Here is a 25,761-nt window from a genome sequence, read left to right as displayed (position 1 = left end):
TACATAAATGAACCACTTTTTTAGCGTAAATACGATACGTTACAAATATGAGATTTTGGAATACCATTGGTCTAAGCGCTTTCCAATTATTGTCATGTTTTTTTGTTGTTGGATATTTCTTGGGGATATTAAACAATTATTTTAGTGACAAAAGCAATTATTGCGTTATGACTTACATGTTTGAATATCCCCAATTCGTGGTAAGTGTATAATCTTAATTACTAGCTGATGCCCGTGACTTCATCCGCGTGGATTTAGGTTTTTGAAAATCCCCTGGGAACTCTTTAATTTTCCGACATATATCGACGTATATAGTACATAGGGTAAGTATATAGGGTAGTTTGACTATACCCATGCAAAAAATCACGTCGATCCGTTGCTCCGTTGCGACGTGATTGAAGGACAAACCAATAAACCAACAGAAAAACACTTTCGCGTATAATAGGGATAGTGATTATTCTTGAAGATATTTGTAATCTATATTTGAATTTTAATTTATGTATTTTAGCACATATCTCTCGAAGATAATAAAATATACCCGCAATATGGACTGTTTGCCTACAGTGAAGGAAGATTTACAGAAAGGGCAAGAAGAATGTGGTATGACAATGTTATAAAAATTATTATGATTAAGGTGGTTTGATAGATCCAGCCGTGAAAATTCAAATTTTAGTTAGTTTTTCGAAAATAGTAGACTAATCATACATCGAAGGCTTATGGTAATGAGTTCTGTGGGCATAACATTAATGCATCTACATGTTTTTCCATAAAAACTTTGGTCAAAAATACTCATTTACTTCATATTTTCTTTCATCTTTCAGGAACGTAGGAACGTATGAAGTAAATGAGTATTTTTGACCAAAGTTATTGGTCAATACAGTCCTGTAATTAAACTATGTTCTAAATGGTTTAATACTTTAATTAAACTTGTAGTACTAAGTTTGAGATATATGCTTTTAGGTTTGAAGGCATACCCGTACTGTTTCTGCCAGGAAACTCAGGCAGTCATATGCAAGTTAGGTCAATAGCATCCGTGGCTTTGAGAAAGGCTTTATCCCAAGAATATGATTACCATTTTGATTATTTTACAAGTAAGTCCATTACAGTCAGTATAGTGCGTAAAATTAGAGAAAGGACTAGCCATCATTGGTCTGTGTTATGGCGGAATGGGATCACTAAGGCGAAATGTATGGAAAAGTCTGAGCCGGCCGAATGCAAATTTGTTACACGGTTTTTATAAATATTTATATTTAAAATTCTATGTGCTCTGTTGCCATAAAAATAGTACCTTATCCCTTAGTGTATTAAAAGTTGAATGTAAATACGAAATTTTATTGAAACCAGTTTTGTTTGATTTTATATCAAACTGGTTTTTCTCCTAATGGTCGTGTAAAAAAGTGCCAATCGTGTTTTGGCTCTCGTAATTCACTAAAGAATATCTTTAATTTTTATAATATTAAAAAATAAATAAACAAATTTTTAGTTTTTGAGGCCTAAACTTGATTCTTTGAACATCCGAAATGGGACGCATAGCGCCTTAAAAGTACAGTTTACCGTGCTAAATCCCACTTTATAAATAGAGCAAATAATATGACAAGTCCTTTCTCTGCATTATAAGGCAGTGGTCCGACTGCCGTGCCGGCGAGAAAACGACTAACTATCGGCGATTTTCTCTCAAGAAACGCACAATAAATGTACATGCCGTGTAAAGATGTATTTATCAAAAGTTGCTCTCTGATTGTTCACACTGCCGCGACGACTCGCTTTACTAGTTTTTTCGCTGAGCGACGAGCTTTCAAAAATAAACTCGCTCAGCGATATTCGTTCAGCGATGCCGATGCTCGTTCGCTTGAACACGTAACGCGCGCGCAGGTTTGCACAGGACTGAGCGACCGCGGGCGATTGGCGCGAGTAATCGCTAGCCGCACTTGCACACTCGCTTATAGCCCGGCGACAAAACTATCGAAACTACACACTCGCTTCCCGCTGATCGCCAACTCGTTTATAGTTTCTAGTTCTACTCGTTTCTCATTTATCGTCGGCGGTCGGACCACTGCGTAAGTCAGGTGCTGCTCTGTATGATGTATCTACTCAAGCCAAGTTAGAGTGTAATTCACTTTAGTGTTTTTCAGTTGGCTACAATGAAGAGCTATCAGGACTGTATGGAGGTGTGCTTCAAAGTCAAACACAATTTGCATCAGCATGTGTCGCAAAAATTCTTAGCCTTTACAAAAATAATAAATACACCAAAACTGTACCTACTTCTGTTATACTCATTGGACATTCCATGGTATGTAATCTCTTCATCATCATCATGATCAACCCATCGCCGGCTCACTACAGAGCACGGGTCTCCTCTCAGAGTGAGAAGGGATTCGGCCATAGTCTACCATGCTGGCCATGTGCGGATTGGTAGACTTCACACACCTTTGATAACATTATGGAGAACTCTCAGGCATGCACGTTTCCTCACGATGTTTTCCTTCACCGTTAAAGCAAGTGATATTTTTAATTACTTAAAACGCACATAACTCTGAAAAGTTAGAGGTGCGTGTCCCAGGATCGAACCCCCAACCTCCAATTAGAAGGCAGATGTCCTAAACACTAGGCTATCACAGCTTCGGTATGTAATCTCTTAATAGCATGAAAAAACCTTTTATTCTGTTTGTCTGGATATTGGTTTATAAATTCTAGATTTATGTGGATTATTGTGGATTCACTTTTATGTGGCTTTCAATCTAAGTTTCACCTTCATTTAGAACATTTCAATAATATTGCAATATATAATGTGATCTATAAAAAAAAAAAGAGCCATGAAACCCATGCATGTGAAGCTAGGCAAGATATCTTGACTTTAATAACCCATCGCCAGCCCATTATTGAGCTTTGGTTTCCTGTCATAATGCTAATGGTGTAGGCCACAGTCCACCTCACTTGCCAAGTGGAGATTGACAGACAGATGTTACGGAAGCCTTCGTGTGCGAGTCCTATTCTCACTTGGCCAATTTTCCACTTATAGTAGGTTATACAGTACGCAGCCGAAAGTAATGCACATCGACCTTTAGAAGGAGATAGCAGATTTGTAAAGAACTGTCTCGGTCGTGGAGACAGACAAAACGTCATATGGGTATGATTGACAGAGACAACGCTCTACAAAGCCGAAATGTCATTCTATAGGCCGATGTACTGTACATGTACTTATTTTTTTTCAGGGTGGCCTTATAGCAAAACGCCTCTTAGCTTACCCAAGTACAATCAATACTACAAACATAGCCATCACACTGGCAGCACCTGTAGAAGCTCCGGTTGTAAACTTTGATCCTGTTATAAACGATTATTACATGCTAATCAATTTAGAATGGGAAGCGTATATAAATAGATATGAGGAAGTTAAAAGGAAGAAGTTTTTGATCAGCGTAGGCAGTGGGCCTCGGGATGTTCTGATACCGGCTGGTCTGACGTCATCTAACGACAGTCACTTAAATGCTTTGGTAATTATAGTTTTATGTTGTTCTTTCACTTTGGGGCTATGCAGGTTCTTGAATCCCCATATCACTGCGACTGTCTCCGATTTATTGTTTGCCTCCACTTCACATTTCCTTGTCAAATCCTGCGGCCGCCAGATACAGCAGCACTTTTTAGGGTTCCGTACCTCAAAAGGAAAAACGGAACCCTTATAGGATCACTTTGTTGTCTGTCTGTCTGTCAAGAAACCTACAGGGTACTTCCCGTTGACCTAGAATCATGAAATTTGGTAGGTAGGTGGGTCTTATAGCTGGCTTTAGGGGAAAAATCTGAAACCCGTGAATTTAGGGTTAGATCACACAAAAAAAGTTAAATTGTGATCATGAACTAATAATTATTATTTTCAATATTGGAAGTAAGATAATTATGTCAAGTGGGGTATCATATGAAAGGCTTTACCTGTGCATTCTAAAACAGATTTTTATTTATTTTTATGCATCATAGTTTTTGAGTTATCGTGCAAAATGTCGAAAAAATACGACTGTAGTACGGAACTCTCAGTCTGCGAGCCTGACTCGCACTTGGCCGATTTTTTTGACTGGAATTGAAGTAACATCCTCAGGGTATACGATGTGTTTCCCTAGGTGGATGTTCCATTTGTGCATCAAAGAAGGGCATTTGTATGGGATTACGTAACAGAGAGAGCCTTGTATGTACTAGCTTCTTTCCATGGGCAGTGATGACGACATTGTTTTAAGAAACTATTAAAAAAAATCTTTTCACAGGCCACATCTATCCCAGGCGTATGGGTGACGCCAGACCACGTTAGTATGGTGTGGTGTAAGCAGTTAGTAATGGTAGTCAACAGATTTCTGTTCGATATAGTCGACCCGTTAACCGAACAAGTAACCGATGATAGGTCAGTGATGCTGACAAAAGCTGAACAGCATTTTCAGGTAAGTTTTTTTTATAGATAGGCTTGCGCTTGACGAAAATCATGCTTAATTATATAACAATGACGAATGTGGTTGCATATGTTATCTTAATGTTTATTTAGTATATTAATAATTTTGATCACAGAACTCTTAATAGGTGCAGAAGTAGTAATTTGTTAAAGGAGCGTGAGATTTTCGCCACAAGTAAAACATCAAGCGCGTTATTGTAAAAACTTTGTATAGCTTTATAGTTTTACTAGCTTATGCTCGTGTCTTCGTCCGCGTGGACTACACAAATTTCAAACCCCTATTTCATCCCCTTAGGGGTTGAATTTTCAAAGATCCTTTTTTAGTGGATGCCTACGTCATAATAGCTATCTGCATGCCAAATTTCAGCCCGATCCGTCTAGTAGTTTGGGCTGTGCTGATAGATCAGTCAGCCAGTCAGTCTGAATTCGGGTTAATGAAGATTGCTTTGACATTTACACTTAAGATTCATCATCATGATCAACCTATCGCCGGCTCACTACAGAGCACGGGTCTCCTCTCAGAGTGAGAAGGGTTTTGGTCATAGTCTACCACGTTGCCCATGTGCGGATTGGAAGACTTCACACACGTTTGAGACCATTATGAAGAACTCTCATGCATGCAGGTTTCCTCACGATATTTTCCTTCACCGTTAAAGCAAGTGATATTTAATTACTTAAAACTCTGAAAAGTTAGAGGTGCGTGCGCGGGGTCGAACCCCTGACCTCCGGTTAGAAGGCGGACGTCCTAACCACTAGGCTATCACAGCCTCTTACTTACTTAAGATAACTTTGATTATTTTATATTACGATCAATAAAAATATGACTGCAATATTAAAATCAAAATTCTCACACTTTTAGGCAAATCGGTCAATGATTTTAAACCCAATGATAACACGCAACAATGTGACGATGCAAGCTGACGCGTTCTGGTACGAAGATAACAGACGTATTTATCAAATATCCCGACCAGAGATTGACAGGTATGTGGTCTTCTTATCATCATCTAAATATATAAAAGAAAAAGGTGACTGACTGACTGACTGATCTATCAACGTACAGCTCAAACTACTGTACGGATCGGGCTGAAATTTGGCATGCAGATAGCTATTTTATGACGTAGGCATCCGCTAAGAAAGGATTTTTGAAAATTTAACCCCTAAGGGAGTGAAATAGGGTTTGGAAATTTGTGTAGTCCACGCGGACGAAGTCACGAGCATAGGCTAGTTAGAAATATTGCGGACATGGTTAGTTACAAATAGGTCATTATATATTTCAAGATAAAAGTTGAATTTGTTGTTGAGGAAAAACACCTAAACAATATGTACTCACAAACGTTTACGAGTATACACAGAGGAAGTGCGAGTATATTATGTATGTACGCAACGAGTTAATAACGTTACCTATTCACTAAAATAAATGCTAATTATGTGTCTGGAGAAATGCCAACACGGATTGCATTCATATTACCGCACGCGTCAAACTCGTAATCGACATAAATAAACGATAGTACAGGCAATATGCCCGTGATACACATGCTAGTTAATGGCATGCTAGTAGCTGGCAGGCTGGCATGCCAGCTACTAGCAGAATGTCGGTGCGTGATACACATGCTTGTAACTGGTATGCCAGTTACTAGAAAGGCTGCGTATCGTGCCAGTGACGTGCAGGTTGAAGATCACAAAATGATATTATTGATGAAGAAATAAATAGTGTTACAATACAACTCGTGATTATCTTAGTGAAGAAACTTTTGAAAACAATGAATAGACACGAAAAAAAAACAATATGGAGAGAAATTGGATTAGTAGTAGTACGATGTGCGAGTTACTAGCAAACATGTTACGACGTGTTTCGCGTGCTTGTAGCTGGCATGCGAGTCCCCCGTCCCACTTCCCCTATAGGGGAAAAAATCAAACGCCGTGCGATCTACTGGTATGCCATGTACTGACATGCGAGCTACTGGCAGAACCTCGATGCACATGCTAGTAGATCGTTCTTGCTAGTAGCTGGCATGCTTTTGTGCGAGCTACTATAGCATGTGTATTAAGCGCTTAAGGGACAGCTGAGTTCCTGCGGTAGTGGAGCGGTGCGGGAGGGGTATGATGACATGACGCGAGAGCTCAGCGATTCGTCAACTTGTGACAACTAACTGTCTGTATGGATTGTGTAAACTTTGCAACAGAACAGTTCTAAATACTCATGTAAATTACTCAATTTTTTTTTCCAGAACAACGCATTTAATGATAAGGCTCGTGAGTTTTCCACAGAATAGATTCGTAGCAGTGGAATCTGTAAACGTTCAAGATAAAGATTGGATTTTCGGATGCAATGCAAAAAATGTCTACCATTCGTACAGATATTGGTAAGTATTCGCAAAAATGAGTACTAATCTTTAGACAGATTATGATAAAAATTTGCCCGTCAGAAAACTCGCTGCTTCTACATTTTGTACTGAACCCCGTAGACTGTCAGAATTTCGCCAGATCGTATAGCACCAGACAGGAAAGATTACACATCAAACTTTAGAAAGAGGCATGAAAGAGGTAAGTAATCCCTATCGTTGAGACTATTGAGACTGACAAGTCAGCGACAAAGCGTCATAGAGACTTCTACGAGGCCGAAACTGCCGATTGCCTCTTTCTAAAGTTGTATGTGTAATCTAATGTGTCCGCTTCTGATGCTTGTCATCCAGATGTCAGAAATTTACCGGATCAGAATATCAGGAAGACGCATTCTCCATACATTTTGTACTAGATCCCACAAACCTTTAGATATTTGCTTCAGTATCGAGAGTTCTGGTGGCCAATTTCGAACTTAGCTCAGATTCGCCTTAGCGAAATTTTTGATACTTTTCCGGGTGTGCGGTAGTTTTTCCAACCATCAGGAAGTTTTCTGACAGATAAACTCTTATAATGTGCGGCTGACCTGTGCTACCTCATGAAGTTACAATTTTTCAGCAAAGAAGCGACATCGTTAAGTGAGCTAAGTCGCTGGACGGGTTCCGTACCAGAGTTTGGCAAGAGAAAGTTAGCCACTGTAAATCTCCACAAACTGATGGAATTAGAGCCCGAGTGGACGCATGTTATTGTGAAAGTATCGCCGACGAAGAAACCGGTATGTCAAGTGAATGTTCTATTTAAATTGAATCAAATCTAAATATATAAATTAAAAGGAAAAGGTGACTGACTGATATAGCAACGCACAGCTCGTGTTCGCACGCACGGACTCAGTTCGCGCACGTGTCGCGGGGTCCCAACCGCGACGCGTGAGCGAACTGAGTCCCCTTTGAAAAAGGACCCCGGATGGGTTCGAAACTAGTCGGTCTAACGTCGACTGAACACGTCGTGAGTAAAGCCGGGTGTGAGATATGTATAATGGAAATCACTCACGATAGTTAAAACGCTCAAATAATCAAAGAATGTTTTCAGGTAATTTTAAATGTAGATATAAACGATCACGCATCACGGCAAATAGATGTGAAACTACCCTCGGATCTCTCATTCGGCAAACAGATAGTAAAAGCTGAAACGGAAGCCAACAGTTTGTACTACGAACTGATTCTATCCGACTTGAATGTGATTCATCAAGCGTACTTGCTGTATGTGGAGCCTACGAGCAGTTGTCAAGAGGCGTCGTACCATGCATCCGCAGAGTTGCACGTCCCTTGGGCGAAGAATCACGAATACTATCATTATTTTACGTAAGTATACAAAATACTGGTTTAAAAGAAAAACAAAGAAGTCTTAGGGTATGCCCACACTGCTAAATAAATCGTTTTTAGGGTTCCGTGCCTCAAAAGGAAAAACTGAACCCTTATAGGATCACTTTGTTGTCTGTCTGGCGGTCTGTCAAGAAACTTACAGGGTACTTCCCGTTGACCTAGAATCATAAAATTTGGCAGGTAGGTAGGTCTTACAGCAGACATTAGGGGAAAAATCTGAAAACCGTGAATTTGTGGTTACACCACACAAACAAAAATTAAATTGTGGTCATGAACTAATAATTATTATTTTCAATATTCGAAGTAACATAATTATATCAAGTAGGGTATCATATGAAAGGCTTTACCTTTGCATTCTAAAACAGATTTTTATTTATTTTTATGCATCATAGTTTTTGAATTATCGTGCAAAACGTCGAAAAAATACGACTGTAGTACGGAACCCTCAGTGTGCGAGCCTGACTCGCACTTGGCCGTTTTTTTGACTGGAATTGAAGTAACATCCATACGATGTGTTTACGAAAAAAACTAAAAATTAGTTTAATTTTCGAAGTTAATTAACTATATCAAGTGGGGTATCATATGAAATTCACCTTTGCATTCTAAAACTGATTTTTATTTATTTTTACTTCGTATTGAATTTTACTTTCTGACGGACGGGAAATAAATCACATCGCGATTTTAGATGAAACCCGCACTGCGAAATAAATCCGCGATTTTTTTTCTGGCGGTGTATAATCCGCTTACTGAGCTTCCTTAGCGTGCGTTTCCACTGAAGCTAAGTGGAGCGGAGATGCATACGAACATGGTCTATGCAGTGGAAACATACCCTTACGGCACGGTATACAAAATTCCCCGCGATTTTTGTCAGTTCCTCAGTTCTTAGTGCACAAAATGTTGTCGTGAATTTAAATTGCGCCGCGACGCGTTGTATTCTGCAGGATAAACACATTTCGTTGCGGAATCATGTTAGCGCGTTTAATGCTGCGATATTTCGCAGTATGGGCTTACTCTGATTTTATACTAGAAAAGAGAAAAGATGTAGAAAGAAAGACGATTTTTCGATTTCTGTATTTCAGTATTTACAATTTGATATAATTTTACCATAATCTTTCGCAGGCATTTAAAAAAATCACCAATGAAAGTACGTTTATTCAAGAGTAACCCGAACGTAACTTTAGGCTTAGAAACGTCAGAAAAGGCAAAGATAACACTTTTATTAGATCCAAAATGTACATTTAGTATTAGGTAAGTAAACTACTAATTATGTATCCTGTTTATTGTTTTTTCTGATCTAAGTATAATATTATAGTCTCGGTAGAAAAGATTTGTATAGTACTTACCGATATTTCTAACTGATCCCTAGTATGAGTTAGACATCTCGATTCTCGAGACGGTTTCCGCGATACTGTAACGTGAGTTACGTACGAGGCCTGAAACCAACATACTCAAAATATATGGTGCAAACAAAATACTGCGTTGCTTGTGTTGTTTGATACAAACGACTTTTGATTTTAACCTGTACATTTTTAAGAATTTTTGTTTCACAAACTTCGGCAAATATTTCATTTATTCGTAAATTCTGTCAAAATATGGAGGGTAGGTAATATGTTAAATTAATATCTTTATTTTTTACAGTATATCAACTTCTTGGTACTATCGCCTAGGCCAACTGTCGCGTAACTATACGCCAGTTATAGTGCCTTACATAGCGGCTATAATACTGTTGGCCGCTCGAAGTAATATACAGCATTTGAACGAACACGGTACTTGCGTGTCTATACATAGTGCCTTGATGAGTGAGGGGGTTAAACCTTATTATGCGTTGGTTTTTGGAAGATTGGGGTCTATGGCGTTAATGTGAGTAGAATTTTTATTTAACTCAACTACTAAAAAATTAGTGGTCTACAAAACCGACTACAAAAACTACTTACTATACTGTACTTTGCTTTAAAATACGTGTACAATTTTTTTTTCGACATATTTTTTGAAATAGGATTTTAATAAGATTTTTCACTTTAACTTTTATTTTCTTTGCAGGTCTATCCCATTCTTTTCCTTTCTCTTTGAGAACGCCAGCTGGAAGAACCTAGAACTGCAATACTTCACCCGGTCTTTGTTAGTGTTGCCAGCGTATATGACAGCGTTGGGAATTCTGAATATTTCCGCCGCGGCTGTGCTCGTTGTGATGGTGTTTTCGTCGCAGTTGGCACACCGGCTACTGTTTAGGTAAAATAATAAATATATTGAACGCTGCCCATTCGAATCCAATCAATCGATAAAAACAATCCGTAGGTATCTCAAGAGAAAAAATGGAACCCTTATAGGATCACTTCGTTGTCTGTCTGTCTGTCTGTCAAGTCCGGTCAAGGGAATCAAAACCCTCTCAGAAAGGTACCTTCGTTAACCTAGACTAGAGTCACGAAATTTGGCAGGTAGCACTGTTTCATAGTACATGTAAAGAAGAAAATCCAAAAACCGTAAAAATTAAGAAGTATCATTTCTTGAATTATGGTATGGAACCCTTCGTGTGCGTCTCTGACTCGCACCTAACGTTTTTTTGCATCCCACACGGCTCAGGTAGCTTCAATATGTCTTCTCGTCCAAAAATCCTCAGTACTTGAAGACCAGTCTTCGAACAGTGCATATTGCCAGTGATGGATGACATACGTATCCGAGACATGTTCGCTGACTATGGGACTCGTAAAAAGCTCAGCGAGTCAGCAGGCAATGGAGAGGGCTATGCATTGAGAGATGACATGATAATGTTAATAATCCGATTGGTCTGTTGAACATAGTTATCTTTGTTCCGTTTTAGTAAACCCTGCTGGCACCCTGATATTGGTATAAAAAATGAACTTTGAATTTTGAGATAGTTAGTCACTTCCTTGTTGCCTCTAAATTGTAAATTGTAAAGGTGTACACACATTTAATTGCTTATATTAGGATAGTATGGCGCGGCGGTACAGGGTTAGCTGAGAAGATGGCAGCCGGTCTGCAAAAAGTTCCTATGTTGGTGAGCGCAGCTCTAATTTGCGCGGTGCCTCTATCCTGTGGTGCGGCTTCTCTAGCCGCCGGCGCCGCATTTTACGCTTTTGTGGTAAGATTTTTTAAATAAACGGACTAGCTCATGCCCGTAACTTCTTTTACCCTTTAAAGGATTGAATTTTCTAAAATCCTTTCTTAGCAGATGTCTACGTCATAATAGCTATCTGCATTCCAAACTTTAGCCCGTAAAGTAGTTTAAGCTGTGCGTTGATAGATTAGTTAGTCAGTTACCCAGCTTTTCCTTCTATATATAGAAGATAAAATGACTACAGACAATCAACTTATGGCTCAACAGCTGGGTTAAGCTAGAACCTTGAAATTTTGCATGTTTTCTATCACGTAGACATAGTAGTAGAGTATAGAAAATCATAGAGTTTTAACTGGATCTAAAGATAAGAACATAATCAATCAGATAAGATTTAAAAAAAACTAAATCTTTCCTAAAGTGACCATGATTTATGTTTTTAAAAATCCCGATTTGATTTTCCAGAATAAAAAGTAGCCTTTGGTCTCCAGTTTGCAAACTATATCTGTAATTTTATTTAGATAAATTTCGTCAAAATTTATTAAGCGGATGTGCCGGCAAAAGACAGACAGAGACACTTTAACGTTTATAATATAAGTATGGATTATTTTATTGCAGCTTTCTAAAATGTACGAAGAGTATCTTGAGGATTATGTATACAGATTGATGTCAAAAGTGGCAAGCAAAATGTGTCGATTATTTAAACCTAAGAAGGATTCGACTAAAACCACTCTAGAGAAGGATGTACAATCTACGGAAACATCTACCTCAGAAAATGTCAATGACAATACAATTTCTCCAGAAGACACTAAAAATGGTAAGTCTAAATTGAACTATTAACTAACTATTAAACTATACTATACCCACTTGCATGATAAGTATGATGATAAATGCATCTCAATCCATGTTTGTCAATAACTTGTGACATAATTTGTAACTAGCAACCGCCCGCAGCTTCGTTCCTGGGGGTTTGTTTCCTTGTCTAAGTTATAACTCCGGCTCCACACGTTCCAACACTGTTTTCCCAACGTTGGGATTTGGCTGTTCTGTGTCGGTTTTTTCAAATGAATCTGCGCCAACGTTCGCGATCCATCCACACGTTGCCGCCAACGTCAGTCTTGTTGCAATACAACATCGAGTGCTTATGTCCACCATCTTCTTTGATGTGGCATTTCCTTTTTTTTCATAAAACGAATACAAATTATATGTAAAATATAGTGGTGTAAAAGCAGCAACACTGACAGCAATTTCGATTTCTGTATTGGACAACTTCACGTTGGCTCTGACGGGACAGAAATGTAATAATAGCCAACACGTGGATGCCTCACGAAAGTAACCGACCAACGTTGGTACGAGCGTTGGCACCAACGTGTCGAGTCGGCTTTTTTGGTCCAAAGGTTTGGGCTATGCGTTGATGAGTTGTATATATTTAGATGACCAATTCACATTTTGTTTTAGAAAAGAATGACAATACCTTATCAGGCAAGAATGATAAAACTGATGGTGAGAGATCTGACGATACACAAGCTCTAGTATCTACAGAAGAAGAACCTAAAGAACAATGTGACACAGAAACTAAAAATAATATAGACAAAGACTTGAACAATTTAAACTTTCATTTGATGCTGTTCTTTATGTGGATGACTGTAGCTATAGTCAACATTCCTGCATTACTTACATGGGCACGAAGTTTCAAGTAAGTGCATTGAAATTATATGAAAAAAAAATCAGTCTTTAACTAGAGTTTCCTTATCAATTAATTTGATAGGCTTCCAGATTTTCACTGCAACTGCAATCAGTGTATTAGAGTAATTATTGCACCAAGATTTAATGATTTAACAATTTTGAGGGGAGATTTGTTGTCCACGGTTCTGTCTGTCAAGCCATGGTTAAGATTTTATCCTAGATAATATTATGCTATTGGTTTTTTTAAAATCAGTACATTTTTTCTGAATAAAGCAGTTAAGTTAATTTTTAATTATTCTTTTATAGGTACAGCATGGTTTTAAAACCTGATACATCCTCCCATACTGGACTTGTTATGTCTGCTTGTTCAGCAGTCATCTGGCAAATGAACGGCCCAAGAAGGAATTTGTAAGTATTTTGAAGCTCAAACTCAACTTAGTATAATCACTACATACAATAAAACAAAATGCATTAAATCTGAGAATGATGTTTTTTTTTAAATAATATAATAGGTTCAACCAGCAATTGTGAATTTTAAAGATTGTCAACTTCTTTTTAAGGCCCTATTAAAATCTTTATTTATTTCAATACAAAAGAAAATTATATATATAGTATATACATACAGAAAAAACTTATCACTCAAAATTTTAGGCCCTATTTGAATTTTTCACAATCCTTTTTTAGTAGAGCATCACAACAAATAGGCTACTTGACAATTTTTTTAAGTTGGTCTTAAATGGTTAATATTTGTCCTATTATATCAAAAAAATTAACACTATATTTTTTTGCGCCCTAAAAACCGTAAAACTTTAATTTAAAAAAATATTTTTCTTAGACAGGTGAAAACACTGTCGGCCATGTTTGGCCGATAGATTATCTGTGCTCTGACGTCATGCATTTGTAAACAACAGTATAACTGTGGGTTATAAGAAAAAGAAAAATATTTTTTTAAATTAAAGTTTTACGGTTTTTAGGGCGCAAAAAAATATAGTGTTAATTTTTTTGATATAATAGGACAAATATTAACCATTTAAGACCAACTTAAAAAAATTGTCAAGTAGCCTATTACTATAAAGAGCCTACATGTGTTATTTCAAGTATCTAGACCCAATGGTTTGAGCTGTATGTCAGTCAGTTTCTACTTTTTATACCCCTCGGTGCGCGAGTTTGACGCGCACTTAGCCGGTTTTTTAGTTTGTTAATACATATTATGTTAATTTATTCTTTCAGGCGACATTATGAAACAGTATCAGCATTACTTTTCACAATGGCTGTGTTTATACTAGCCTTGGGACCATTTTCCTTGTCCATTGTCAACTATGGAGTAACATTTATGTTTACAATCATCACAATACAACAATTATTCGATACTGAACTTCCTGCTCAAGAAAATCATACCAAAGAGCCTGTTATTAATTGTGATGCTGATACCAGTACTAGTACTCCGTCCAAAACGGAAAAAGTGAAAGCTGATGAACCAAAAGAAAATATCACTTCAGAAAGTGAAAATGAACAGAATAGTGAAAGTCAATCTAACGAAGGAGTAAACAAGGAAACATCAAATGAATGTGTGTGTAATGAAAATAGAATATACAATATATTTAGAAATCTCAGAGAAAAACTTAGTTTTGGTGATAATTTATAATTGAATTCAAAGTTCAGATATATCAATGTAGAATAGCGAAATTTAGATAGGAATGTCTTGCAAAATTCTTTTAGGCCAATCTGCACTGGGCCAACGTGGTAGACTACGGACTAAACTCTTCTCATTCTGAGAGGAGATCCGTGCTCAGTAGTGAGCCGTCGATGGATTGATTATTCTTTTAGGTAGCAAATTTTTTTTTTTTTTTATAATTTTTGATTTCCCGTCATAACTGGGTATCTACTAAGTAATAATAATTATATGCTTTTACATTTTTAAATTTTTCAGTTTCCAATGAGATTTTTTTACTTGGCTAGTCACATTTTCATGTAATTGATGTAGCAGTTAGTAGTTCATAAGGATTTTTCGAATAATATTGATTATAATAATTGAATTAGATAAATATTTTGATGAATTTTTATGTAGTGACCTTTCATCTGCCTAATTTTTATACCACAACTTTGACCAAGAAGGAAGAGCACATACAATTTGTATAGCTGTTTTAAAATGATATTAGTAATTTATTAAATAAAACAGTTTTACCTTAAAATCTATTTATTTTTTGCCTGTTACAAGTACTTAAATCACCACGTCATAAATGCACAAATCTATTTCTTCTTTTTGCTGGATGTTTTCTCTTCTGGGTTCCTTGGGTTTTGCCAGTTCAGAGGATTTCTGCGATACATGGGCCACGGTGGTAAGGTTAGGATAGCAGCCAGTATAAATCCAGCTCCCAAAATGTAAACAGACTGGGAAAACTGCTGCACGATGTAGCCCCAAATGAAACCGACGATGCTAAATAATGTGATAATAGCTCTGTACAATTTTTCTGCTTTCGCTTGTCCGACGTAGTCAATGTGCGTTGGAATTGAGGTGAAGAAATCCATGATTAAAGTCTAATTGCGATAATTTGAAAGTATTTATGTTTTAGTAAATGTAAAAGTTGCCGATTTCCACAAATTTTTATACGTAAATGACAGACAGACACGTCAACTCGAAAATAGAAATAGAAATACCAACATTATAAGAAGAAATCAAAGAGTATAGATCACATAAGAAAATCAGAAGGATCGCTTGTGTTTTGCATCCATGCATCCGATTCGCATGTTAGTTACGATGAAAAACAAAATTTTTCAAAACACTGAAGTCTGAAACACATTCACAATAATTTAAATAGCGCAGCTACGTCAGAACTAGCGCAGCTTGGCGCTACGTTAGAATAGTAACTTTCCGTGCAAAAAATTAATTAGAAGATATCTTATCTAGCAACACCGATGTAGCATTTTCTTTTTCCGTCAGTCGATTGTCAACAATCAGAACGATCAGACTCATTAGGTTAATTTTTAAAAGTAACTAATTTTGTTTTTATAAAGTACAACAAATTTTAAATTATATATTGTAAAATGACAACCTTTAAACAAGTTCCTCTAACATGTGGTGGCCATACTAGACCCGTAGTGCACTTGGACTTTAGTGACGTTACAAAGGATGGATACTTTTTGATTTCGGCCTGCAAAGGTAAGTTTAGCGATTATTCCTCACCGGGGTGCCCTCTCGCCTTGGCCTACATACAGGTGGAAGTCTCGCAAGTGTATTCGGGGGTTACCGTTTGGTTTTCTGGTGACAGATGTTAGGTGCCAAGGAATATTCGAAAGGCCTTCACTTTTCTTATTTTTAGTAAATCGCTTAGCTCGGTCAGTGTTACGGCAAAGGCTTTGATGACCTTCTCTTTGCGGACATGTAGGAAGTGCCTTGAAGTTCTGTTCGTGTTCCTCGCGCCTGTTTACCTTGGTTGACAGTTTATGCATTTGTCTTATTTCTGTATGTACTTATAAAACATTGTGAATGCTAAATTGTTCTAGGATCATGTTTATTTCTTTCCTGTATATCTCATTGACATTTCACTGATACAGTCTGGGTCACCTTGTGGTCCCTCAAGGTGTGAGAGTACTTGACATTAAGGTTTACCTCATAGAATGTGAAGTAAACATTGTTACTTTCATTGTGCCTTACAAGGAAAACCTTTTAACATTTTTGTAACTGTGTAATTATAGTTTCATTGTCTTGCCACACTTGTTTGCCTTCCTGCTTTATTGCTTACTAAACACGATTCATACAAGGGCACATCCGTAGCAGAACTAGGGAAGAATTTATAATATATTTACTGAATTGCCTGTGAATTCGACCATATGAATTTAGATTTTTTTAAATACCAGTGTGAACTCTGATATTCGGGGATAAAAAGTACATCAACAGAGATACAAGCATCTCTGTACCAAATGTCAAAATCAGTTAAACGGATGGACAGTGAAAACTCAGCAGACAAACTGACATACTTTTGCATTTATAATATTTGCTATATTCTAACAGTACTTACTTATTCAATGTAGACTTAACAAATTAATCTACTTAGAACATTTTTACTTAAAAGTTTATATACACACCCAATTAAGTAAGTAGTTTAACTGAAGTATAAAACTAAAATTGAACCTGAACTCACCGAACTGTGGTGTGACTGTCTAGGCATTCAGCCTATAGTCTATATATCTATACATCTCAGTCAGGTACTAGCCAGAAGTACCACCAAAGAGACCTATTATCTTACTAATATAACATTATATTAATGTGAAAGTGTGGATGTTTGTTACTCGTCTACCTTACAATGACTGAACTGATTTGGCTGAAGTTTGGAATAGAGATAGCTCATACCATGAATAGGCTACATACATAAGCTAAATTTTATCCTAGAAAATCCTATAAAAGAGGTTTCAGTGGATTTTTTAAAACTAAATCCATATAGACAAAGCTGCTACAGTACGCAGCAGAAAGTAATACATGCTTTTAGAATGATATTTCAGCTTTGTAGACCATTGTCTCTGTCACTCATTTATTTTATTTATTTATTTATTTTATATCTAATTAGAACGGCAGTGCCACTTACACTAACTAGATGATTAATAATAAATTTAAGTACGAATAAAGGTACAAGAAAAAAGACATAAAATACATAACGATAAAAGATCAAAGAATTTTGAATATGTACGCTGAGAACATTGATTGACATATTCATGCAATGCTCTCAGCGTACTTCAATAACTCCCGAACCAGTATTATAGACCCATCATTAAATGGGTCCCATTGAGCATTATTGTCCAAAAGCGAGTTGAATGATGCTAATGAACGGGGTATAGGTGACATAGATCTAGCAACAGTGCGATGATGTGGGACCACGAAAAGTTTATTTTTTCGTGGACGAAGATTACTGTTGGATTCAGGGACATGTATGCGACACAGTTGGTCATGAAGTTCTGGAGCATTAACATCTCCTCGCAAAATTTGACACATAATTTTCAGTTGGTCGCAAATGCGCCTCACCTCCAGGGAGTTGAAACCTAAGCAACCTAACAGAAATTTGGTTGGGAATAGGAAAGGGTAATATCCATAGCAACGTTTATACAGGTATCTTAGGAAGGCCTTTTGTACTTTTTCTAATATAAGCCCGTACTTTGCCTCGTACGGATGCCAGACACAGGTGCTTGTTTCGAGCTTGCTTCGGACTAAGGCGTAATATAGTAATCGTATTACCAAAGGACTATGGAACTCCCGAGAGTTGCGTAGTACAAATCCTAATCTTCGAAATGAGTCAGCTGCTACGGTGTTAATATGGTCATGGAAGGTCAATTTTTTATCAAAAATTACACCTAGGTCTTTCATGTTCTGTACTCTGGGAATAGGGATTCCATCCATTTTATATTCATGTATCAAAGGATACCGAACTTTACCAAAGTTCATAACTGAACATTTGTCACGATTGAACTCCATTTTGTTCGCTTTACTCCAGTGATATACAGCTGTAAGATCGCATTGCAACTTGAGACAATCTTCGATAGAAGTAATTTCGAATATAAGTTTTAGGTCATCTGCATAGCAAGCATTTTGCATATTTTATAGATTCCGGAAGATCGTTTATCATGATTAGGAAGAATAGAGGTCCTAAGATAGAGCCCTGGCTTACACCGGATCGCGTATGATATGGTTTAAACTCATATATGCCATATCGAACGAATTGCTGACGGTCACGAAGGTAGTCTGATAATACATGTAGGAGCTGAGGAGAAAGACCAATAGCACTGAGTTTTTTTAGAAGAATATCGTTATTAACTCTTATCAAAAGCTTTGCGGTAATCAAAATAAAGCGCATCTGCTTGATGGCCTCTATCTAGGCAGGACGATATGTATTCAGTAGCTGTTAATAAGTTGGAGTTGACAGACTTCTTAATCCTAAAGCCATGCTGTTCGTCACATAGTAAATTACTCATACCTATATGATGTTTTGTCAGTCTCAACAACAGAGACTACATATTATGCTCTACAAATCTGCTATCTCCTTCTAAAGGTTGATGTACACTTTCTGCCACATACTGTACTTAGTAGGTATTGTGATATTTTAAAATGTGTCATTAAGCATGTCTATTATTGTAGGCTCATATTTGAATACTTCGGTGCTTGGGTCCAATAAGAAAAAGTTCTGCAAAACTAAATAACATTTAAGGAAATCACCATGTTGCAAACTAAGGATTTGTTATAAATTAAAATTAATTAACTCATAATACATAAGTAAATACACAGTAATAAAACCCATAGATTACAGTGTGTTGATTCAATGCTGATATATATTTGTTGTTCCCATTATTCATGATAACCTTGCCATGTAACCAATTGCCTTCACTATGTCAAAGTCACTGCATATACATAATGAATAATACATATATCATTATGTTACTTATATTGAAGAATGTATGAGTAAATGTATGGGACAACAAATACCTAATAAGGATTTTGACAGTGGTGCTAATTCAGTACGTACTAAATGATTGTAAAAAAATCTGTTAGCAGAATTGACATAGTATATTGAAAGAAACAAGATTTATGTATTTTATTTTTAATTAGATGATGCCCACAGCTTTGCCTGCATTTTTTTTTAATTTATATGCTATAGCGCTTGGCTGCAATCAGACCTGGTGGCAAGTGATGATGCAGCCTAATTACTAATAGTGGTTAAGGTATTTTAAATAAAAATATAACAAGTAGTTTAGCGCCATCCCTGGGATGCAAGCTATCTCTGTATCAATTTTTTATCAAAATGGATGATTCCTCCCTCCCTTGCATCCCTCGCAAACTCTTTGATTTTCTGGGACAAATGTCATGCCTATGTCCGGTCCCATGCAAGCTTACCTTTCGTCAAAATGGTTAAACAGATGAGCTGTTAAAAGCTAGCAGACAAGCAGACACACTTTCGCATTAATACTTAATATTAAGTATGATTGAAAGTTGGTTCCCATATTATGTGAGTCCTGTGGCATCAAATCTGCCATACCTTTCAACGGCTCAATTTAGTGCAAAACATTATGTATGTAAAGATTTTGATAAACTGATTTAATTTTACTCATATGGGTCATGTGGATTATTTTCTCTATGATCAACATATGTATTGGTTTAAAAAGAATGAGAAAACTGTTGTGTACAAACTTAATATAATATGTTCGAACTAACAAAGGGGAAATGTTTCCGCCATGTTGTGATGCCATAGCTAGAAATATATTTTGAATTTTCAATACAACTTCAAAGGATTTGATTTCAAGAACAAATTATCAATGGTTTTTGTAGCACAAGATTAGAATAAATGGAATTAAAACATATTTCTAGCTAAGACGTCACAACATGGTGGAAATGTTTTCCATTTGGTAGTTTGGATGCATTATATAATATAATATAATATAACATAACATAACATAACATAACATAATATAATATAATGTAATATGATATAATATAATATAATATATTATAAATGCCCTTTTATTTTTAGGTATGCAATCTGGTTAATCTCGAATCTGTATGTGTAAAGTCATCAGAGCCTTTGGTGTTAATTTTTAATTTTATAAATATAGACCTTTTCATAATTTTATTTACCTAAGTTTATAAATATAGACGCAGAACTACGGTACGCGGCAGAAAGTAATGTACATCGACCTTTAAAAGGAGATAGCAGATTTGTAGAGCACTGTCTCTATCGTTGAGACCGTCAAAACGTCATATAAGTATGACTTATAAGTGACAGAGACAACGCTCTATAAATCCGAAATATCATTCTAAAGGCTGATGTACAATTTACGTTCTGCCGCGTACTATACTTTAATGTGGCAAAATTATATAAAGATGTCCAATCATGGAGTTAGACTGGTTCATATATTGTTTGAAAATAGGTTTTGAATTTTAATTCAACATTATCCCCTGTAGATGGAAAACCCATGTTGCGACAAGGCGAGACAGGAGACTGGATTGGAACTTTTGAAGGACACAAAGGTGCTGTCTGGGGCGTAGCTTTAACACAAAATGCAAACTTAGCTGCTAGCGGGGCAGCAGATTTCACAGGTATGGCATTATTGTTTTTTATATATTTAACTAGCTGTTGCCCGCGACGTCGTCCGCGTCCCGCGGGAACTGTATTTTCCCGTGGCTTTTCCAAAAAAAATCTTCGTAGTCCTATTGGTAGGACAAATTAGTAGGTCCACATCCACAAGCAAACAGCTGAAAAACCATGAGTTAACAGACACTGTAAGTCAGTTTTTTTAAATACATTTTATCTTTTAGTGAGTACTAATCGCTAGTACTTGCCCAATCTTAAAGCTACGCTGGCTCCATAAAATAATTGTAGTGTAACTTTTATTTTCAGCGAAATTATGGGACGCACGATTTGGTGAAGTGGTGCATACGTTTGACCATGAACACATAGTAAAGAGTGTCAACTTCAACTCAGATGACGCGCTCCTGCTCACGGCTAGCAATGAGAAAATGATACGAGTTTTCGATTTAAACAAAACGGACGCGGGACGTGAGTATTATGTGAAATAGGATAAAAATCTAATACTTAATTCTAATGAAAGAAGACCATAGGTGTCTTTTAATTTAATGCTGGAGTTCATTTATTATTGCAATAATTTTTGAGTCTTAGCAAAAACTATATTTGCCCAATTTCTAACACTTAAGGATTGCACTTTTTATTATTATTACTATTTATTTATTATTAAACTTATATAATGATAACAGGGCATTAGTTTTGTTACATTCAGTGCCACAAAAACCACAGTTGGTTTTACTGGGCACTGCTGTAACTTAATATAATTATTAATTATTTATTTTTGCACGATAAATTAACTATTAGACATGAAAATAAATAAAAATCTGTTTTAGAATACCCAACCCTTGTGTACTCTTTCATTATGATACCCCAAGTTATTTTACTTTAAAAATTTAAAATACTAATTGTTTGATCATGAACACATTTTAATTATTTTTAATCTCTATATTATTTTTAAAAGAATTCCGATTTTTTTATGTCATCCAAATAGATTCAAGAAGAGTTTGGAAACAATTTTAAAAGCTAGTAACTTGCGGTAGAATATTTTTCATTAAACAACCACTTGTGGCGGAATGTTTTTTATTATTAGACAACCACTTGTGGCTTTCTTGACATTTCTAAGATTTTATAGATATTTAAAGAGCAATAAAATGTTGGCAGCCATCGACAAATTCACCGCGCACACGAACAGCATAAGGCACGCCGTGTTCCTGCACAACTCGCGCATCGTTAGCGTCAGCGACGACCTCACTATGCGCGTCTGGGATCGCTCCAGTGGACAGGTGAGATACAAATCATTTTAAAACCATATCAAAAATTGTGGAACCTGCGATTTGCACCTGTGTCTCCCCTGGGTATTGCTTTCGACCAATTGGCCATGCTTCACTTGCTGCCCAGTGCCATACCCAGTAACTCTAGAGTATGTTCCGCACGTAAGGCTAAACGCATGCTGAGGCGCACGCGACGTAGTTCAGAGCAGTGCAGGACCGAGGAGATTGCATGAACTTACTAAGAGTTGCGTACGCTACGGCGCAGGTGTAGTAAGCGACAGGTCGAGATGGGGACGCCCCGCACTCCCGCACAGACCACACGCTAACCCGGTACCGGATAGCGCGGGTGACGTGCGGGTGTGCGGGGCGTCCCCCCGCCTCATACCCTTATTGCCTCAACCTATCGCGTACTATACGTGCGACGCACTGTGCTGCTCTGCGTCGCGATATTGATTAGAATAGTATGCTCTCACGCTCGTATTGGCGCGACCATGGAAAGCACTCTTAAAATATCAATGTATGATATTTGCTTATCTGGATATTTACTATAATATCTTTGTCTATAATGGGGAAGCTGTGATAGCCTTTAGAGGTTAGGACGTCCGCCTTTTAATCGGAGGTCGGGGGTTAGATCCCGGGCACGCACCTCTTACTTTTCGGAGCTATGTGCGTTTTAATAATTAAATATCACTTGGTTTAACGGTGAAGGAAAACATCGTGAGGAAACCTGCATGCCTGAGAGTTCTCCATAATGTTCTTAAAGGCGTCTGAAGTCTACCAATCCGCACTTGGCCAGCGTGGTAGACTATGGCCAAAACCCTTCTCACTCTGAGAGGCGACCCGTGATCTGTAGTGAGCCGGCTATGGGTTATCATGATGATACAATGGGTACGATGTGGTCGGCCGCTAGTTTACGAGTGTGGTTGTGTTTGTGGCTGCCATGTCGTCGGTTTTGACTACACGTTTACCACATCCGTTGACCGCAATTGTAATCTGTGATAGGTAAAATGGTACACCATAATTAATTTTATTACGTTAATTTTTTTCAGGAAGTCCAAAAAGTCGAATTCCCAACAGTCCCAAACAGTTTAGAACTGTCCAGGGATGGAGCAGTATTGACTGTAGCCCATGGTAAGGAATATCATTTTTATTTTTTACTGCAATATCCTAATATGTCATTTTCAGGTAGCTTGTAGGCCCTCACTCACTTCTCGTCAAGTGTGATTGCCTGCCTATTTATTTATTTAAAGCCTAGTGTTTGCCAAAGGCCCGCTTTTAAACCTTCCATTTATCCCGTTCTATTGAGAGTTGGGGTCTATTGATAGTTTCATAAATGCATCAAGCTCTTCACGCCGACGAGCGACCCCTCAGCCCGCCTCGACGTCTTTTTTATCCTGGCACTTTGCTATAGTAAATAAAAAAAACTTTGCAGATTGAGCCTTCTGTACGAGGATTTTGTACTATTAATTTAATGCTTTTACACAGAGAATTCAACCTCAAGAGTACACACAAGGTTTTGCATGAAATCAAAATCATAAAATCTTGGCGGGGGACAGGGGAGAATGCTGTTATTGGTGGACTCGAAAGTCACGTAATCAAGACAATATGTAGAATGAGGGTACCGAACGGGCGTGGGCCGACGTTTATGTTAAGCAACTGCCTAAGCTTGGCGATCGGGGGTGTCCGGCTATTAGACCTCATAGATGGTGGTCTGTGTGCTTTTATCACGAACTAATTCTTCAAAAATCTGTATTGCAGGTACAAACGTATCGTTCTACTCGTCGGACACGATGCGCAAGATGCGCGAGTTCCCCGTGCCCACCAAGTGCTACAGCGCGTCGCTGTCGCCCTCGCGCGCCTCCTTCGTGTGCGGCGGCGACGACCTCAAGGTCTACAAGTTCGACTATAACACTGGCACCGAGCTCGGTGAGAGACCGACACTTCTATTGTTAGATATAATTAGTGCACTAAAGAGCAGACGGGTCACTTAAAGTGAAGTGATTTCCGCAGCCCATAAACATTTACAATATTTGCAATGGAACTCTTCTGTAAATTTTTATTTTCAAATATGTATATCCTACCTAAAGACCTGTTAAATTCAAACTTTAAAAAAAAGTTGTTTCTAATGAACCAAAAGTTATCTATAGACTTTTTTCCGAAGTTGTTGCAACTTCCTAAAACCAACATTTTTATTCCTCAGTTAAAATACTAGGTATTAAAAATTAAATATTGTTCTGTAAACATTTTTAACCCCCTTGTACTTTGTCCAAATTTTTAACTGTCACCTAAAAGAGTGGAATTACAAAGGTTATTTCGTGTCCTTTCAGAATCGAATAAAGGTCACTTTGGGCCTGTGCACTGCGTCCGATGGTCGCCCGACGGCGAACTCTACGCCACCGGATCAGAAGACGGGACCGTGAGACTTTGGCAGGCGGTGCCAGGCCGCGTGTATGGGCTGTGGCGACGCAGCAACGAACACCAGCCCATCGCCAACGGCTTCAAGGAGGTGGCCGCCAACTGACCCGCTCGTGACCTACCCGTGAGTAGCTCAGTGGCAGCAGATGGCCTCTTTAGTCTTTGGCAGGCGGTTTCAGAGCTGTGAATGGCGTAAAGCAAAAAAAAATTATTTCATGCCGTCCACGTTCATGGGTTTACGTGTAGCGCGTCATGGAGAGCGTGCATAACAAAACTTCCGACCGGTTGGTCCTTCGAGCCGAATCTAAGTTAAGTTTGCGTTCGATAGAGTCATCTAATTACATCGACAATCTAACCTAAAAGGTGTATGATAGATACTTAGACGCCCATACACCCTAATAAATTTAAAGGACTTACAGTAGCCGGTAGGAAATATTGTACAGCAACCTTTAGAATGAGATTTCGGCTTTGTAAAGCGTTGTCTCTGTCACTAATACCTGTGACGTTTTATCGGTCTGAACGACAGAGACAATGCTCTATTTATTATTAATTAATAGTAGCATAGTAGCAGTAGTAGATTACTATTTATTAATAGTAGCATTTCATTGTTCCAGAGTGATGAGGAGTAGATAATGTGCAATCAAAATCGATCGCTTGGTGGTGATACCACGCACCGTCGTGAAGATAGCAGTCACCAAGTCGTTTGATGTGTATACAACACGTTATGTGGGGACGAATAAATATCAAGACTTTTTACATTATATGTCCAGTGTTTGTGTTATTTATTTTTACCGAAACACTTTTTTTGTACTCAAAATGAAATCTAATGTATTTATTGTAAAAAGAAACTGAATAGACTTGATAATTTTATGGAACAAAATAAATTTGTAAATATTGCAATACATGTATTTTGATTTAGACTTTAGGCCACGGTAAATTATACAAGAATCATTTATTAATTTACTGTAACAACAATCACATAGGTGTGATTGTTGTTACAGTAAATCATACTAAAATCATAATTAAAAATCACATATGACGTGATTCATCAGGTATCTAGGTTATTACCCGACTTCCAAAAAGGAGGTGGTTCTCAATTCGG

At 37.5% G+C, this 25,761-nt stretch overlaps 3 protein-coding genes and 1 long non-coding RNA gene across 5 annotated transcripts in view; 2 read left to right on the top strand and 2 right to left on the bottom strand.

The window, feature by feature from the left end:
* The window catches only part of LOC138403170 (uncharacterized), a 410,491-nt gene that overhangs the window by 27,568 nt on the left and 357,162 nt on the right, over nt 1-25,761 (bottom strand). The window lies entirely within an intron of this gene.
* PGAP1 (GPI inositol-deacylase) lies at nt 6-15,106 on the top strand. 2 transcript variants are annotated; one of them, XM_034975001.2, is made up of 18 exons: nt 6-200; nt 509-600; nt 961-1,091; nt 2,133-2,290; nt 3,213-3,491; nt 4,251-4,421; nt 5,289-5,410; nt 6,658-6,792; nt 7,388-7,544; nt 7,859-8,130; nt 9,271-9,399; nt 9,790-10,011; nt 10,192-10,380; nt 11,098-11,251; nt 11,843-12,041; nt 12,683-12,920; nt 13,217-13,318; nt 14,141-15,106. In XM_034975001.2, the coding sequence occupies exons 1-18, from the start codon at nt 48-50 to the stop codon at nt 14,553-14,555; spliced, it is 3,318 nt and encodes a 1,105-aa protein (XP_034830892.1). In that variant the 5' UTR covers nt 6-47; the 3' UTR covers nt 14,556-15,106. The 2 variants fall into 2 exon arrangements, with proteins under 2 accessions (XP_034830892.1, XP_034830894.1); XM_034975003.2 differs by lacking the exon at nt 6-200 and having other exon boundaries at nt 510-600; nt 2,123-2,290.
* On the bottom strand, nt 15,090-15,439 carry Spase12 (Signal peptidase complex subunit Spase12). The gene has a single exon (XM_034975008.2). It carries the CDS (start codon nt 15,437-15,439, stop codon nt 15,161-15,163), a length of 279 nt encoding a protein of 92 aa, XP_034830899.1. The 3' UTR covers nt 15,090-15,160.
* wmd (serine-threonine kinase receptor-associated protein wmd) lies at nt 15,836-25,559 on the top strand. The gene is made up of 8 exons (XM_034975005.2): nt 15,836-16,070; nt 20,853-20,987; nt 21,289-21,447; nt 22,135-22,256; nt 23,294-23,375; nt 24,003-24,170; nt 24,572-24,783; nt 25,274-25,559. The coding sequence occupies exons 1-7, from the start codon at nt 15,956-15,958 to the stop codon at nt 24,763-24,765; spliced, it is 975 nt and encodes a 324-aa protein (XP_034830896.1). The 5' UTR covers nt 15,836-15,955; the 3' UTR covers nt 24,766-24,783; nt 25,274-25,559.

This window comes from Maniola hyperantus, chromosome 13, assembly GCF_902806685.2.
Source record: "Maniola hyperantus chromosome 13, iAphHyp1.2, whole genome shotgun sequence".
NCBI classification, from domain to species: Eukaryota; Metazoa; Arthropoda; class Insecta; order Lepidoptera; family Nymphalidae; genus Maniola; species Maniola hyperantus.
The sequence above is the reverse complement of the archived record's forward strand: the minus strand, read 5'-3'. Positions and strand labels throughout refer to the sequence as shown.